This window comes from Ranitomeya imitator, chromosome 3 (assembly GCF_032444005.1).
Source record: "Ranitomeya imitator isolate aRanImi1 chromosome 3, aRanImi1.pri, whole genome shotgun sequence".
Taxonomy (NCBI): domain Eukaryota; kingdom Metazoa; phylum Chordata; class Amphibia; order Anura; family Dendrobatidae; genus Ranitomeya; species Ranitomeya imitator.
In genome coordinates, this window is record NC_091284.1 from 336,092,159 (window position 1) to 336,109,755 (window position 17,597).

Here is a 17,597-nt window from a genome sequence, read left to right on the forward strand (position 1 = left end):
GGCTGAGTACATGTGGGGGTTGCCTGGTTGCTAGGGAATCCCCACATGGAATCAAGCTGGACAATAGCTGTAAATCATTGTGCTGAGGCGATGAAAACTTAATCTCCCAGCAGTCATAAAAACTCAGACCACCCGAGCAACGAGTACACTCGCTTATCACTAGTAGTACACAACTTTGTTCAAGTATCCCAATGGAGGAAGGAGAAAAAGAATAAAGTCAATAAAATATATAATTGAGAAGAGAAAAAGACAGACAACAAAAGCATTAGAGAAAAAGAAAGAATAGGGTAATGAAAGAAGTAGGATGCTAAGAACACAACACCCCCCACAACTCTTATCTGCTAGAAAACCTGAGAAAGCGTACCTTGTGCTAACCATGATTGAAAATATTGTGACTCTTTAAATTGGATCCATGGATACCATACTGCAAACCATTCAACACCCAACCTGTGACCAAACGCTCTGATCTCTTCCATTCGCTGCAGAACATCTTTCGCCTCCACCCAGTCTATCCGTTTTGGTAGAACTGAAGATTTCCATAATCTAGGTATAATTTGACGCATCGCTGTCATAAAGAATGGCAATAGATTTTTTTGATTTTGAATATTGAGCCTGGGAAAATGGATAACAACGCCATCTCTGGAGATGCTTCCACCTGAACTTTAGTAATATGATTATACAGTGAGAATATTTCATTCCATAAAGATCTAATCCCTTGGCAATTCCACCATATATGTAACATTGTCCCAGTTGTACCATTACATCTGCAGCACATATCTGATACTGTTGGATAGATCCTGTGTAGTTTGACGGGCGTTCTATACCATTGTGTCAATATTTTAAAATTCAGTTCCTGGACTCTGCAAGACACCGACAACCTATATGTAACAGCAAATGATTTAGCCCACATTTTAGCTGTGATTTCTCTGTTCAGTTCTCTCTGCCACTGGACTGTACACCCTAGAGACTTATCCCCTGCCCCCCCCCCCCCCCCCCCATTAAACCATTGAAATAAATTAACTTGTTGAGGATATTCTAATTTTGTGAGAAGCACCTGTAAATGTCTGGCCACGCCATTATGCATTGACTGCCTGTGCTCGGTTTGAGCATTCATTCTGTGCTGACAGAGTCCCTTTAAGAGTATTCTACCGGAACCCCAACTTCACTACCTGCTGGATGATTTCCCTCTTGTAAAGTGATGGTCTCTTTCTAGGTGAGTCTATTTCCTTGTGATCAATAGGAATTTGAAAATGTCCTGCATGGTGAGTAAAGGCCCCTTCACATTAAGCGACGCTGCAGCGATACCGACAACGATCCGGATCGCTGCAGCGTCGCTGTTTGGTCGCTGGAGAGCTGTCACACAGACAGCTCTCCAGCGACCAACGATGCCGGTAACCAGGGTAAACATCGGGTAACTAAGCGCAGGGCCGCACTTAGTAACCCGATGTTTACCCTGGTTACCTTCCTAAAAGTAAAAAAAACAAACACTACATACTTACCTAACGCTGTCTGTCCCCGGCGCGGTGCTCTGCACTCCTCCTGTACTGTCTGTGTGAGCACAGCGGCCGGAAAGCAGAGCGGTGACGTCACCGCTCTGCTTTCCGGCTGACCGACGCTCACAGCCAGAGCAGGAGGACTGCAGAGCACAGCGCTGGAGGACAGACAGCGTTAGGTAAGTATGTAGTGTTTGTTTTTTTTACTTTTAGGATGGTTACCAGGGTAAACATCGGGTTACTAAGCGCGGCCCTGCGCTTAGTTACCCGATGTTTACCCTGGTTACCAGTGAAGACATCGCTGGATCGGTGTCACACACGCCGATCCAGCGATGTCCACGGGAGATCCAGCGAGCAAATAAAGTTCTGGACTTTCTTCAGCGACCAACGATCTCCCAGCAGGGGCCTGATCGTTGGTCGCTGTCACACATAACGATTTTATTAACGATATCGTTGCTACGTCACAAAAAGCAACGATATCGTTAACAATATCGTTATGTGTGAAGGTACCTTAACCAAGGTGCCGCTATGCAGGGACCTGTACAATAGTGTCATTCAAGTGAATCAGACCATGCTGCAATTACCTGCACTGGTAGGTGCCCATGGGCACCGCTGTTAGCGCTAAACAAGCACTGTCATCTTCTCATTCTTAAAAGCAGTGGGTCCCAGAAGGTGACCAAATCAGAAATCTCTTTAACTTACATCTACTTCAGAAAGTGTTTGTGTCCAACGATAGCTGGGAAGGTCTGCTCCATTTCCTGAATTGGGCTTGATCTTGCCTTTATCTTTTTCATCTTCTTCCTCCTCCTCATCAGCACCCTGAATGGTAATTCATGAAGTATAAAGGTCAGATTCAGACGGGTAACTTTGGTTCCTGAATTTAAACTTCAAATAATGGTTACCAGTTGAGTTACAATTAACAACGCACAGTACCTAATTAAAAAGTATATTAAACATAGAAAATGCATAAAAATAAATACCCCAGCCCCTTTTTCCATAATCTCCTCCTAAGTAATTCACCCACTATTCTGTATATGTGGCTTTAGGACAACTGGCTGCAGCAGGAGCTTCCCCCCTCTACACCATCTGCACTAGGTAACAAATGCTGCTTTCCCAAAGCTGGTTGACTGGTCAACTGAAAATGGAAAGCCCTCTACAAATCTGCTTGATGTGGGTAATATTGTCAGTTCTAGGTTTAGTGTTCCTAAAAGGTATGAACAACTCACGACAACAAGATCATACGACTAAGGAGCTTTCATGTGTTTACATCACTCAATTTCACAGAAGTCAAATCCAGCTCCCCCCCCCCCCAGAAAAAAAGTACACTATTAACCCCTTCACGACATATGCCATACATGTACTGCGCATGTTGTGTCTCACCTTTGATGTGGGATCCAATGCTGAGCCCAGATCTTTCCCGACACGTCAGCCGTTTTGAACAGCTGACATGTGCAGGAACAGCCGCGATCCACCCGCGGCTATTAACCCATTAAATGCCACTGTCAAACTGACAGCAGCATTTAAACGAGCAATTCTAGCCATCGGGTCCGAAATCCACCCATCGGTGACCCAGTCACGTGATCACGGGTCACCGATGGTTTGGCATGACAACAAGAGGTCTCCTACAGACCTCTATGGTTGTCATTGCCGGCTTGCTATGAGCGCCACCCGATGGTCGGCACTCATAGCAAGTCAGCAATTCTGCTACATACAGGAAATCTGATCATCGCCTGTATGTAGAGGAGCCGATCGTGTTACGGCAGCCTCTAGTCTCCCATGGACTATTGAGGCATGCCAAAAGTTTTTTTTTTTTCCTTTTAAAAAACTAACTTTCTTTTAAAAATATTTTTAAAAACAAGTTCAATTCACCCCCCTCTTGCCCCCCCCCCATTCAAAATAAAATGCCAGAATTATTTTTTTTGGTCGCCGCAACATTGCATTAAAATACAATAACGGGCGATCAAATGAACTTATCTGCACCAAAATGGTGTTAATAAAAACATCAGCTCGGCGCGCAAAAAATAAGCCCTCAACCAGATCACGAAAAATCTCAGAAAATGACGCAATTTTGTTTTTTTTGTTAAACTTTGGATTTTTTTTTCCCAACACTTAAAAAATAACCTAGACACGTTTGGTGTCAGAACTTTTAATGACCTTGAGAATCATAATGACAGGTCAGTTTTAGCATTTGATGAACATGGTAGGGAAAAAAAAAAAAAAGAAGGCGGGATTTTTGTTTTTTTTACCGTAAAATCTCTTTCTTGGAGCCTTCATTGGGGGACACAGGTAACAATAGGTGTATGCTGCTGTCGCTAGGAGGCTGACACTATGCAAATAAGGAAAAATAACTCCTCCCTGGTAGTATACACCCTCCAAAAGGCACAAGTCAACTCAGTTGGTGCTAAAGCAGTAGTAGGAGCAAGTATAAACAAACTCAACCTATGTACCAACCCACAACAACGGCACATTGGCCAAAACGGTACAACATAAAGGGAGGGTGCTGTGTCCCCCAATGAAGGCTCCAAGAAAGATTTTACGGTGAGAACCAAAAATCCCTCTCTCTCGCTTCATTGGGGGACACAGGTAACCATGGGACGTCCAAAAGCAGTCCCACGGGTGGGGGAAAAAATTCAGAGAAGGAGACTTAGGTCAGCCGGTGGGAAACCGCTGCTTGCAGTTTCTTCCTACCCAGGCCTGCGTCCGCAGATGCCCAAGTATGCACTTTGTAAAACCTTCTAAAAGGTGTGAACGTACAACCAGGTTGCGGCCTTGCAAACCTGGGAAGCCAAAGCTTGGTGATGAACGGCCCCTGAAGCTTTCACAGCCCGGGTAGAGTGAACCACCAAACGAATCCAACGAGCAATTGTGGATTTAGAGGTGGAGAGCCCCTTCCAACGACCTTCAGAGACGACAAACAGAGGATCGGACTGGAGAAAAGAAGCAGTTCTGGAAAGATAGACTCGAAAAGCCCTGACCAAATCCAGTTTGTGTACAGATTTACACAAGGGATTAACCGGGGAAGGGCACAAGGAAGGAAGGACGATGTCCATGTTCATGTGAAACTACTTTTGGTAGAAAGTAAGGAACGGGCTGAAGGACCACATTATCCTGGTGCAGAATCAGGAAGGGAGAATGGCAGGACAATGCCGCCAACTCAGAGACTCTCCTAATGGTGGTGATGGCGACCAGGAAAGCCACTTTCCACTAAAGAAGGGAAAAGGAAATGTCCTGAATTGGTTCGAAAGGCACGCGCTGGAGGGCGCTAAGGACAAGGTTGAGATCCGATGGCTCAACCGGAGGATGGTAAGGAGGCGCTATGTGAGCGACACCCTGAAGGAAGGTCTTTACCTGGGGAAGGGAAGCCAGGTCTCCCTGGAAGAGGACGGACAGAGCGGAAAATTGACCCTTTAGTGTACTCAGAGAAAGGCCCGAATCGAGACCCGTTTGAAGGAAACCGAGGACTGAAGGAAGGGAAAAGACCATAGGGAACAAACTGTTGTCATCGCACCATCGGAAAAACACCTTCCAATATCTATGATAGATACGTGAAGATGCCGGTTTCCAAGCTTTTATCATGGTCTGTATGACGCTGTGGGAAAAACCTGCGTCCTTTAAGACCGCGGCTTCAACGGCCATACCATTAAATTCAGAGACCGAGAAAATGGGTGGAAGAAGGGCCCTTGCGATAGAAGATCCGGACGGTCTGGGAGCCTCCAGGGAACGTCCGATAGCATGTTCACTAGCTCTGCATACCAGGCCCTCCGAGGCCAATCTGGAACTACTAAGAGAACGGGAACCCCCTCTGCCTTTACCTTTTTTTTTTTCGACCCTTGGAATCAACGGAAGAGGTGGAAACAGATAAGGCATCTGGAACCGGGCCCACGAGATCACCAGGGCGTCACAGCCGACAGCCATCGGGTCTCGAGACCTGGAAACGTACTGGGGAACCTTGTGGTTTGTTTGGGAAGCCATGAGGTCTACATCTGGAATGTCCCACCTCTGACACGTTTGGTTGAAGACGGCGGGGTGAAGAGCCCACTCGTCTGACATGAACCCCTGACAGCTGAGAAAGTCGGCTTCCCAATTGTCCACTCCTGGAATGTGGACGGCTGATATGGAGGGAACATGGTTCTCGGCCCACTGTAGAATCTTTGCCACCTCCCTCATGACCTGCTTGCTGCGAGTCCCTCCCTGGTGGTTTATGTAAGCCACGGCCGTGGCATTGTCCGACTGAATACGGACCGGTTTTCCCGTGAGGAGGGACTGCCAGCGGAGAAGGGCCAGGAAGATTGCCCTGATCTCCAAGAGATTGATCGGGAGAAGGGTCTCTTGAGCGTTCCATTGGCCGTGCGCTGTGAGATGGAGAAAGACCACACCCCACCCCTAGAGACTGGCGTCGGTGGTGATAACCTGCCAGCGGAGGGGGAGAAATGACCTCCCACGCAGAATGGAGGTGGATAGCATCCACCAAGTGAGAGACTGTCTCACATTGAGAGGTAGGCGAACTGGGCGATCTAGGGAGAGTGGGCTCCTGTCCCAGGAAGACAGGAGGGTCAGCTGGAGAGGGTGAGAGTGGAACTGAGTATAAGGTACTGCTTCCATGGAAGCGACCATTTTCCCTAGTACTAGAGGCAGGGCGCTTCAGGGCTTTGATGCCCTGTCGGAGAGCGCCGAACTTCACCTTTTGTAGGAAGACCTGGACTTGAATGGTGTCGAATTCCATGCCCAGGAATTCGAGACGTTGGGTCGGAATTAAGGTGGACTTCTCTGTTGATTATCCAACCGAGACGAATTAGCGTGTCCTGGAGACTCTGGCTGCAATCCCGGCGAGACGGACCCTTGACCAGGAGGTCGTCGAGAAACGAAGGAACCTCTGATGCTGTACACGAACAGGAATGTGTATGTACGCATCCTGAATGTCCACAGAGCACAGATATTCTCCCGTTTCCATGGAAGCGATCACCGAGCGCAGTGACTCCATCTTGAAGTGTCGAACCCTAAGGTAGCGGTTCAACCGCTTGAGATCCAAAATCGGGCAAAGAGAGCCATCTTTTTTCGGAACTACGAAGAGATTTCCGTAAAAACCGCTCTTTGTAAGGAACTGGGACGATTACCCCTGAGGCGAGGAGGGAAGCGACGGCCTGGAGAAGCCCTGGGACATGGGAGGGCTGCTTGGGTGGACGAGAGGAAGAAACGTCTTCCTGGGGGCGAAGAAAATTCTATTTTGTAGCCCGATGTAACAATCTCCCTGGCCCAGGCGTCGACCACCGATAACCAAACCTCCGTGAACAGAAGAAGCCTGCCTCCCACCCTGGAATGATTTCCAGGTGTGGGTAACCCGTCATTTTGAAGAAAATTTGTGGCCACGAGATCCGGGAGGTTTAGGGAGCGGCTCTTAGCCCTCCAGTGAAGGTTAGGCCTGAAGGAAGGTTTTCTTTGTTCCCTCTGGGCGGAAGAACGGTCCTGTTGAGAGGAACCACCTGAGGTGAAGGGCCGAAAGGATTGGGATCCTTTTCTATTGAAGGGGCGCCTAGGTTTAGATGGAGGTAGAGAAATGCTCTTACCACCAGTGGCGTCCGAGATAATCTGGTCCAGCTTTGTGCTAAAAAGCCTGGAGCCCTGGAAAGGCAGACCAGTGAGGGATTTTTTAGAAGCGGGGTCTGTGTTCCACGCTTTCAGCCAAAGAACTCAGCAAATGGCAATGATGTTGCTGTTTGCCCTTGTGGAGCAAGCAGCCGCATCCAGGAGGTATTTCCCTGCGTGGGCAATCTGGTCCGCTAAATCCACTAGCTCCTCAGAAGGAGCCGAAGCTACAATACCCCTGCGAAGGATCTTGGCCCAGGCTGATACGGCTTTCACCACCCAAGAGGAAACGAAATTGGAGCAGAGAGGCGCCGGACGCTTCAAAGGCTGATTTGGTTAAAGTCTCAATTTGCCTGTCCGTAGCATCCTTTAGAGATGCCGCATCAGGAATAGACAGAACTGTCTGCGAGGATAATCTTGACACAGGCGGATCTACTTTAGGTGATTCGGACCATTTGCTCAAAAGGTCTGAATCAAAATGGTGTAAGGGATGTCCAGACATTTTCTTCCAGGAAAACGTTTTCCGGGATGTTCCCACTGTCTAGAGGTGGTGTTCTCAAACTCTTTCTGGTTGGGAAAAACTCTAGAGGGACGTTTCACGTCAAGGGTTTGAATAATAGCCTTATTTCGGCTACCTACCATATCCTGCGTCTCGGAGATCTGATCTGCAGCAGAGTCAGACTCCGACAGAGAGGCTACATCCAACCCGACGTCCGCCTCCGAGGAGGGGGAACGGGTAGAGCGGGGTATTCTGGATGATGCAGTGGGATCCGGTGAACTGGATGAGAAGCTAGACAGAGTCCTCTTCCTGGATCTTTTCTCAAGTCTGTCCCTGTGAGAGTCGTGGTCAGGTGCGAGCGAATCGCCGTGTGAAGCCTTCGTGGCAGCAGATAGAAGCGGAATGCATTCTAAGACTTGTACTAGGGACTGAGACACTTTGGTCAGGTCAGGGACTGACAGACATGGCAACAGCCCACTCCGGGGGAGTGCACTCATCCCGAGTATTAGGGACTTCCTGAGGGACGGACATGGTGGAAGGACTGCAGCACGGACAGAAAGGAGACAGGTGGCCTGAGGCCCACTTTTTCTTACAGCGGACACAAGCGTAGTGAGTCACCGTAGGGATATAGCCTGGGCCCCTGAGAGATTGGGCAAAAGTAGAGACTGAGTGACACCTGTGGTAGGATGCCAAGAAGGCGATACTGCTGAGAGGAGAAGTACAGACCAGGGGAGGAGGAGTGCAGAGCCTACCAGATACCGAGCGATGAGCGGCAGCGCAAGAAGCTGTGTCCCCCGCCTAGAATAAGACCTCGTGGCCACGCGATGCGAATGGTGAGGGAAGCGGTCCTAGAGGCGACAGCTGCGGGCTCCCTGTAATTGGCGCGCAGTTCGGGCACGCAGAAAAGGGGGCATGGCGAGCGCAAAGTAAAACCGACGACCCGATAGGCTGGAGCGCCCGAAGGGGAGTGTACCGCCCAAGAGTGACCATTGCCAGCACTGGGATTAGGAGGAGGGGTGCCCAGAGCTGTGAAGAGCCGGAGTCTGGTTAGGCCAGATAGAAGGGGGCGTGGCCTGCCGGAAAACACTGTGCCGAGGACAAGAGGCAGTGAATCACGCACAGCAAGGAAATAAAGGTGCGAGATTTGAATATATGGCCGCGAAATGCCCCACGGCTGCTGGTGAATGCTGCGGGTGTGCCGCTGTGGAAGGGGGGGTCTGCACCTGCATGAAGATCCATCCCTCTCCATAGTTGAGGATCTTGTCAGGAGCCCTTGGGATGTAGAGAGGGTCCTGGAAGAGGAGATGCTCCTTCCTGCACCGTCTTCGGATGGTGCAGAAGACGGCATCAACCTCTTACGAGAAAGGGGGAGGTCACCACCGTCTTCCTCTCAGCCCTCTCCGAGGAGAATGGTGAGGAGGGGAAAAGGCGAGGACTGGCCACCAGGGAGTCACCCTGAAACACCCATAAGGGTGATAGAGGACGAAGTCCTTCCAGCGGGTCCGAGAGTGGGCAATGCAGGGAGTACGACACTGCACTCTCGGTCGCTTAAATGTGGGAAAAACAGGGTGAGAATCTGCACCCTGTTACCCGAAAAAAGAAGTCTGAAAAAGAAAGGGAAAATGATTAATAAAAACAAAACAAAAAAACCCTGTAAAAGAAAATAAAGCGGATCAGGTGGTTAGATCCAGGTCCGCCTCCTACAGACACTAAGCAAAAACTGAGTTGACTTCTGCCTGTTGGAGGGTGTATACTGCCAGGAAGGAGTTATTTTTCCTTATTTGCATAGTGTCAGCCTCCTGGCGACAGCAGCATACACCCATGGTTATCTGTGTCCCCCAATGAAGTGAGAAAGAAATTCAAAAATCAGTTGTGGAATTGCACTTTTTTTGCAGTTTCACCGCACTTGGAATTTTTTCCCCGTTTTTGAGTACATGATATGATAAAACCAATTGCGTCTTTAACCCCTTAACCCCCAAGGGTGGTTTGCACGTTAATGACCGGGCCAATTTTTACAATTCTGACCACTGTCCCTTTATGAGGTTATAACTCTGAAATGCTTCAACGGATCCCAGTGATTTTGACAGTGTTTCTCCTGACATATTGTACTTCATGCTAGTGGTAAAATTTCTTTGATATTACCTGCGCTTATTTGTGGAAAAAACAGAAATTTGGTGAAAATTTTGCAATTTTTCAACTTTGAATTTTTAGGCCCTTAAATCACAGAGATATGTCACACAAAATACTTAATAAGTAACATTTCCCACATGTCTACTTTACATCAGCACAATTTTGGAACCAAATTTTTTTTTTGTTAGAGCGTTATAAGGGTTAAAAGCTGACCAGCAATTTCTCATTTTTAAAACACCATTTTTTATTTTTTTTTTTTAGGGACCACATCACATTTGAAGTCACTTTGAGGGATCTATATGATAGAAAATAACCAAGTGTGACACCATTCTAAAAACTGCACCCCTCAAGGTGCTCAAAACCACATTCAAGAAAAAAATAAATAAATGAATATTTAACTTTTTTCACAAACAATTTACTTCAGCTTCAATTTGTTTTATTTTACTAAGGGTAACAGAAGAAATTGGACCCCAAAAGTTGTCCAATTTGTCTTGAGTACACTGATACCCGCATATGGGAAGGGGTTGAAACCACCATTTGGGCGCATGGCAGAGCTCGGAAGGGAAGGAGCGCCATTTGGAAAGCAGACTTAGATGGATTGGTCTGTAGGCGTCATGTTGCATTTGCAGAGCCCCTGATGTACCTAAACAGAAGAAAGCCCCCACAAGTGACCCCATATTGGAAACTAGACCCCCCAAGGAACTTATCTATATGTGTTGTGAGAACTTAGAAACCCCCAAGTGTTTCACTATAGTTTATAACGAAGAGACGTGAAAATAAAAAAAATCTTTTTCCCACAGAAATTAATTTTTAGCCCCCAGTTTTGTATTTTCCCAAGGGTAACAGGAGAAATTGGACCCCAAAAGTTACTGTCCAAATTGTCCTGAGTACGCCGATACCCCATATGTTGGGGTAAACCCCTGTTTGGGCACACGGGAGAGCTCGTTAGGGAGGAGCACTGTTTTCCTTTTTCAACGCAGAATTGGCTGGAATTGAGATCGGACGCCACGTTGCGTTTGGAGAGCCCCTGATGTGCCTAAACAGTGGAAACCCCCCAATTCTAACTGAAACTCTAACCCAAACACTAATGCCAACCACACCACTAACCACAACCCTAACCACACCCCTAACCCTAATCCCAACCGTAAATGTAATCCAAACTCTAACTTTGGCCCCAACCCTAACTGTAGCCCCAAGCCTAACTTTAGCCTCAACCCTAACCCTAAGGGGAAAATGGAAATAAATACAATTTTTTTAATTTTATTATTTTTCCCTAACTAAGGGGGTGATGAAGGGGAGTTTGATTAACTTTTATAGCGGGTGTTTTAGCGGATTTTTAGGATTGGCAGCTGTCACACAAAGACGCTTTTTACTGCAAAAAACAGGATTTTTGGTTGCTTACCGTAACATCTGTTTCTTGGAGCCTTCATTGGGGGACACAGGAACCATGGGGTGTATGCTGCTGCCACTAGGAGGCTGAAACTATGCAAATAAATAGTTAGCTCCTCCTCTGCTGTATACACCCTACCGACAGGAAGTAGGATATTCAGTTAGTGAGAAAGCAACATGTTAAAGATAGAAACTCAAACTGTGACAATATAACACAATAAAACAGAGCTGTTCAACTTGGAGGGTGCTGTGTCCCCCAATGAAGGCTCCGAGAAACAAATTTTACGGTAAGCAACCAAAAATCCTGTTTGCTCTATCGCCTCATTGGGGGACACAGGAACCATGGGACGTCCCAAAGCAGTCCCTGGGGAGGGAACAGCAGAAAAGCTCCATTCAGGTCAGAGAACTCACCACTGCCGCCTGCAAGATCCTACTGCCTAGGCTGGCAACTGCCGAAGCGTAGGTATGGAGCTTATGACATTTGGCAAATGAGTGAATAGAACACCAGGTTGCCGCCTTGCAAAGTTGTAGGGCGGATGCCCCATGGTATACCGCCCAGGAGGCGCCCACTGCCCGGGGCAGAGTGAGTCTTAATCCCAGGAGGAGTCACTCTGTTCTTGACCCGGTAGGCATCCAGAATAGCAGGTCTGATCCAGAGAACAATCATAATCTTGGCGCACCGTCTGGAATGACAAATAGACGGTCCATCTTCCTAAAGAAGGCAGTCCTAGACAAATAGATCCTCACTGCCCTGACCAGGTCTAGCCTGTTCAGCAAACGCCCCAGAGAATAGGTCGGAGCAGGACGAAAGGTGGGAAGGACGATCTTATTCAAGTAAAATGAGAACACCACCCTGGGAAAAAAAGGCGACGAAGGCCGTAAAACTACCTTATCTTGGTGAAGAACCAAGAAATGGGGCGACAAGAGAGAGCCATCAACTCTGAGACGCGCCTAATGGAGGTGATAGCCACCAGAAACGCCACCTTGCAGGACAGAACATACAGTGAGGCCTCATGGGGAGGTTCAAGGGGGGGAACCCCACTGAGCCTCCAGAACAAGATTGAGGTCCCAGGGATCCACGGGAGTCCGGTACGGGAGAGCCGCATGCACCACTCCTTAAAGAAAAGTTCTGACCGGAGAATGGGACGGATATAAATCCTTGTACGTGACAGCCAGTATATAAACAAATATTTAGAATTAAATTAGTCTATGCCTGATGAAGAGGCCTGAGAAGTCTCGAGGGTTTGCAATTTGCTACCATCTTTTCAGTTAGCCATTAAGAGATAACAGCCACCGAGGACTCTCAGATCTAAATATCTGACCTGAGAACGGGAAGCTAAGGACTTCTGAAAGGGACTTCAGAAAGAATGGAAAGGGTTGCTACCTGACCCCATAGAGAATTAAGGGCAAGGCCAGCATCAAGTCCCGCCTTGAGAAAAGGCCAAAATGGAAGGTTTCAACAGCCAAGATGTTACTGTAAATTGAGCAACCAAGAACTCTGGTGGCAGATCGGTCCTTGGGACAGAAGATCTGGCCTGTCTGGGGGCCTCCAGTGGAAGTCTGCGAGGAGATTGATGAACTCAGCGAACCAGAACCTTCTGGGCCAATCTGGTGCGATCAGAATGACCGGCACCCAAACCGCATTGATTTTCAACAGCCTGGGTAGAAGGGAAGGGGAGGAAACAGATAGGGAAGTACAAATTGCGACCCAGGAATGGCCAAAGCATCGGTCTCCACTACAAGAGGATAGTGGACCTGGAAACGGTGGAACCTTCCTAAGCAGTCGGGACGCCAAGAGATCCGTGTCCGGAGATCCCAATCAAAGGCAAATTTGAAGGAAGACCTCCTGATGCAGGGACCACTCTCCTGCCGCAAGGCCCTTGCGGCAGAGAAAAACACCGCGGCCTAGTTGTCCACGCTGGGAATATGCACTGCGGATAGTGCCGGAACCGTCGCCTCTGCCCAGAGGAGGATCTTGGACACCTCCGCCATTTCCAAGAGACTCAGATTCCCTCCCTGGTGATTGACATATGCCACAGCCATGGCATTGGACGTCTGGATTCTGACTGGCAGACCTCGGAGAAGCCTTTCCCAGTGACTCAGGGACAGAAGAATGGCCCCTATCTCAAGGATGTCGATCGGCAGAGGAGACTCTTGCTCCGACCAACGCCCCCTTCACTGATGGATGGCGGGAAACCGCGCCCGAGCCGGGAGGGCTGGTGACCGTCGTCACCACCTGCCATGGGCGAGAAGGAAGGAATGAACCTGGGGAATGAGAGGGGATGACAGCCACCACCTGAGAGACCATTAGAACGAACGGATGGAAGGCCGAATCGGACGATCCAGAGACAGCACAGACCTGTACCAATGAGAAAGGATGGCCTGCTGAAGTGGTCTCAAGTGGAACAGTGCAAAAGGGAACGCTTCCGATGCTGCCACCATTCGTCACAGGACACTCATTGCTGAACGGAAGGAAGGCAGCCGAGGGCCTTGCAGAGAGTGAACTCTGTCCTGGAGAATTGCCCATTTCTCCTTGAGAAGAAAAACCCCCTCGACTGACGGGTGTCGAACAGCATGCCTAAGACGACGAGGCGCTGACTTGGAACAAGACAAGACTTTGTTCTGATGACCAGCCACCAGAAACTGGAAAGGGAGTCGATGACGATGGTCAGACTCTCCTGGGCCTGAGAGAGGGGCGGAGCCTTGATGAGGATGTCTTTGAGGTACGGAATGAGCACTAGGCCCCTGATCCTCAAAATGGCCATAAATGTAACCATGATCTTTATGAAGACACTGGGAGCGGTCGCAAGACCGAGCTGCAGGGCAACAAACTGGAAATTACTCTTCTGCGCTGCGAAACACAGGAAACTCAGGTTTGCTGGGAAAATTAGAACATGGAGATAGGCATCTTGAATATCTATGGAGCACAGGAATTCCTGTGGTTCCATGGGAGCCAATACTGAACAGAGGGAAAGGGAGGCTGGTAAGGGACTTCTTTGAAGACAAATCCGCCTGCCATGTCTGGAGCCAAATATTCCACCGGATGGCCACCATATTGCTGGACGCCTGAGCTGCACAAAACGCACATCTAGGGAGGCAGATACCAAATATTTCCCTACAATGGAAATCTGGTCCGTCAGCTTGGCTAGCTGCCCCGGAAGAGCTCCAGCCGAGGTGCCCTTACAAGGCTGTTTGGTCCATCTAGCTGTGGGTCCTTGAGACCCAGGTAGAGGCAATGGCCGAGGCACAAAGCAGAAGCAGCCGCTTCAATGGCTGATTTTTCCAGCGATTCTATAATTGTACCCTTGGAATCCATGAGGGAGGAAGGACCATGTTGGTGGACAGTCTGGGGACTGACAAGTCCATTGCCGAGGAATCAGTTCCAGTTAGCGATGAGCACAAGGGAGAAGTCATATAGGATGCCGAGACGCTTCCCTGTCTGAAAGCATCTGGTATGGTTCACCTTTTCCCTGGCAAGTGCCACAACAAATTCAGTGTGTGGGGCAAAGACCTTGAAAGTTGGTTTTGACCGTCTAAACGAAACCGCCTATTCTGCGGGTTCCATAGAGATATATATCCATGATGACTAAGCTCTGGTTGACCGCAACAATAAGGCTTTGCACCCTATCACTCATGCTAGAGGCCTGTAGTGAAACCAAGTCTGAATCTTCCTCTGAAAACATGACCGAGGACGTCCGTCTGACCCGGGAGAGGAGGATCTGGAAGAAGATCTCACCGTGCCAGACCGGAGGGCGAGATGGAAAAAGGAAAAGGACTTAGAATTTCGCTCCTGTCTGGATCTCTTGTGGCCTGTGTTGAAAAGGCCGGATGGAGAATCCTGTGACTCACTGGCCACTGCGGTCAAGCACGGACACCAGGGTCGTGACATGCCACAGACTGAGACAGAAGGAAAGCCCACCCAGGGATAGGGGTCTCGGTCTCACCCGGGGTAGGGACTTCTGGATGGTGGGTACAGTGGAGTTGCTGCAGCTGACAAGAGGAAGCAGGAGAACGAGAACGCTCTCCTTTTAGGATTAGGCCTGGTGAGCAGACCCACTAAATGATGCTCGAAGGTTAGGGGAACAGGTGAGATGCAGAGGGGAGTAATTGACTGCTAAGCAGAGCTACTCACAGCAGAAGTAGAGTCCTGTAGTCTGATCCCAGCTGTAGCTGCGACCGGCATCATGGCATAGGTCCAGGGCTCCAGCAACTAGCGACCTAAGGAGGATGCAGGGGACCCAGCCAGTGAAAGCGTGCGCTGGAGAAAAGGACCTGCTCTCAGAAGTCGGAGGGGGGGCAGGTTAGCCACCGGGTCCGGAGGAGCAAGATGGTGGCGATCCCAGGGCGACTGGGAAGGATGGGAGTAGTGGGCAGAGCTAGCGCCCTGCGCAGGAAGAGGTGGAGAGTGACGGGCAGGAGAAAAGCCCGCCCAATGAAAAACGGAAATGGGCGGAGTCGCAGCGCTGGAAGTAGGCCCGGGCAGAAGGCGGGGCCTAAATTAGAGGCCGGCGACCGCCGGAGAGGGCCGCTGTGCTGAAGAACGAGCGATGCGGCCGGCGGAAACAGCACGACTGCCGCCAAGGTTGCCGCGACAGACGACAGAGGAACGTGCCCGCCGGAGGAAGTAGGCAGTGGGGCTGCCTGTAGAGACCGCAGCGCTGGAACAAGGAGGTGAAGAGAGGTGCCAGCAAGGTCGCTGCAGTGCAACGACGATCCCTGCCCGTGGGACCTGCCGAACAAAACAGGACAATGTAGCCTGGTAACAGCAGTCCTTAGTATAATAAACAGGCCCAGAGGGATCCCTCTCCTTTGATGTACTAACTGGGACGGGTGGGAGAAAAACCTCACCTCAAGACTCCCACGCCATCCGTTACTAACCTTAAACCGAGAAAGGTGTCAGACGTCCATGGAGATGGATGTCCTCGTCTCCTCCAACTGACAGGCTCTGGTGGGCAAGTGGGTGGGAGACGGAGCTAGGACCGGACTTCTAAGCACGCTTGTGTGCTAGGATCTTGGTCCTGCTGTTGGATCTATGAGGATACGGGGTGGCAGTACACACCATACTCATAGTCCGTATTGTGGGATTACAGGTGTGACTGTTCACCCTGTTTCCCTCTGGAAAACCTGAAAGAAAACGACGCACATTGAGGTATATAAGGGTCTAATGAAAGACCCGTGTCCACCTCCTACTGACACTAAGCTAAACTGAATACCCTACTTCCGGTCGGTACGGTGTACACTGCAGAGGAGGAGCTAACTTTTATTTGCATAGTGTCAACCTCCTAGTGGCAGCAGCATACACCCCATGGTTCCCGTGTCCCCCAATGAGGCAATAGAGAAAAAAAGTTTTTGCATCTCCATGTTTCGAGAGCTATAATTTTTCCATATGGTCCACAGAGTCATGTGAGGTCTTGTTTTTTGTGGGACGAGTTAACGTTTTTATTGGTACCATTTTCGGGCACGTGACATTTTTTGGTCGCTTTTTATTCCGATTTTTGTGAGGCAGAATGATTAAAAAACAGCTATTCATGAATTTCTTTTTCAGTTTTATTCTTCGGGTCAGTACGATTACAGCAATACCTCATTTATATAATTTTTTTTTTACAGTTGTGGCCAAAATTATTGATACCCCTGCAATTCTGTCAGATAATACTCAGTTTCTTCCTGAAAATGATTGCAAACACAAATTCTTTGTTATTCTGATCTTCATTTAATTTGTCTTAAATGAAAAAAACCAAAAAGAATTGTCCTAAAGCCAAATTGGATATAATTCCACACCAAACATAAAAAAGGGGGTGGACAAAAGTATTGGCACTGTTCGAAAAATCATGTGATTCTTCTCTAATTTGTGTAATTAACAGCACCTGTAACTTACCAGTGGCACCTAACAGGTGATGGCAATAACTAAATCACACTTGCAGCCAGTTGACATGGATTAAAGTTGACTCAACCTCTGTCCTGTGTTCTTGTGTGTACCACATTGAGCATGGAGAAAAGAAAGAAGACCAAAGAACTGTCCGAGGACTTGATAAACCAAATTGAGGAAGCATGAGCAATCTCAAGGCTACAAGTCCATCTCCAAAGACCTGAATGTTCCTGTGTCTACCGTGCGCAGTGTCATCAAGAAGTTTAAAGCCCATGGCACTGTGGCTAACCTCCCTAGATGTGGACGGAAAAGAAAAATTGACAAGAGATTTCAACGCAAGATTGTGCGGATGTTGGATAAAGAACCTCAACTAACATCCAAACAAGTTCAAGCTGCCCTGCAGTCCGAGGGTACAACAGTGTCAAGCCGCACTATCCGTCGGCATCTGAATGAAAAGGGACTGTATGGTAAGAGTCCCAGGAAGGCCCCACTTCTTACCCCGAGACATAAAAAAGCCAGGCTGGAGTTTGCCAAAACTTACCTAAAAAAGCCTAAACCGTTTTGGAAGAATGTTCTCTGGTCAGATGAGACAAAAGTAGAGCTTTGTGGGCAAAGGCATCAGCAGAGTTTACAGGAG

At 48.7% G+C, this 17,597-nt stretch overlaps 1 protein-coding gene across 2 annotated transcripts in view; it reads right to left on the bottom strand.

Moving 5' to 3' along the window:
- NUDC (nuclear distribution C, dynein complex regulator) overlaps positions 1 to 17,597 on the bottom strand; it is a 90,896-nt gene that overhangs the window by 58,787 nt on the left and 14,512 nt on the right. Inside the window, exon 5 of one of the 2 annotated variants that reach the window (XM_069756743.1) lies at positions 2,196 to 2,312. The exons of the other annotated variant lie outside the window; for it this stretch is intronic. Coding sequence (XP_069612844.1) covers positions 2,196 to 2,312 — 117 coding nt within the window. The remainder of the gene's footprint in view (positions 1 to 2,195; positions 2,313 to 17,597) is intronic. 2 annotated transcript variants of the gene reach the window in all.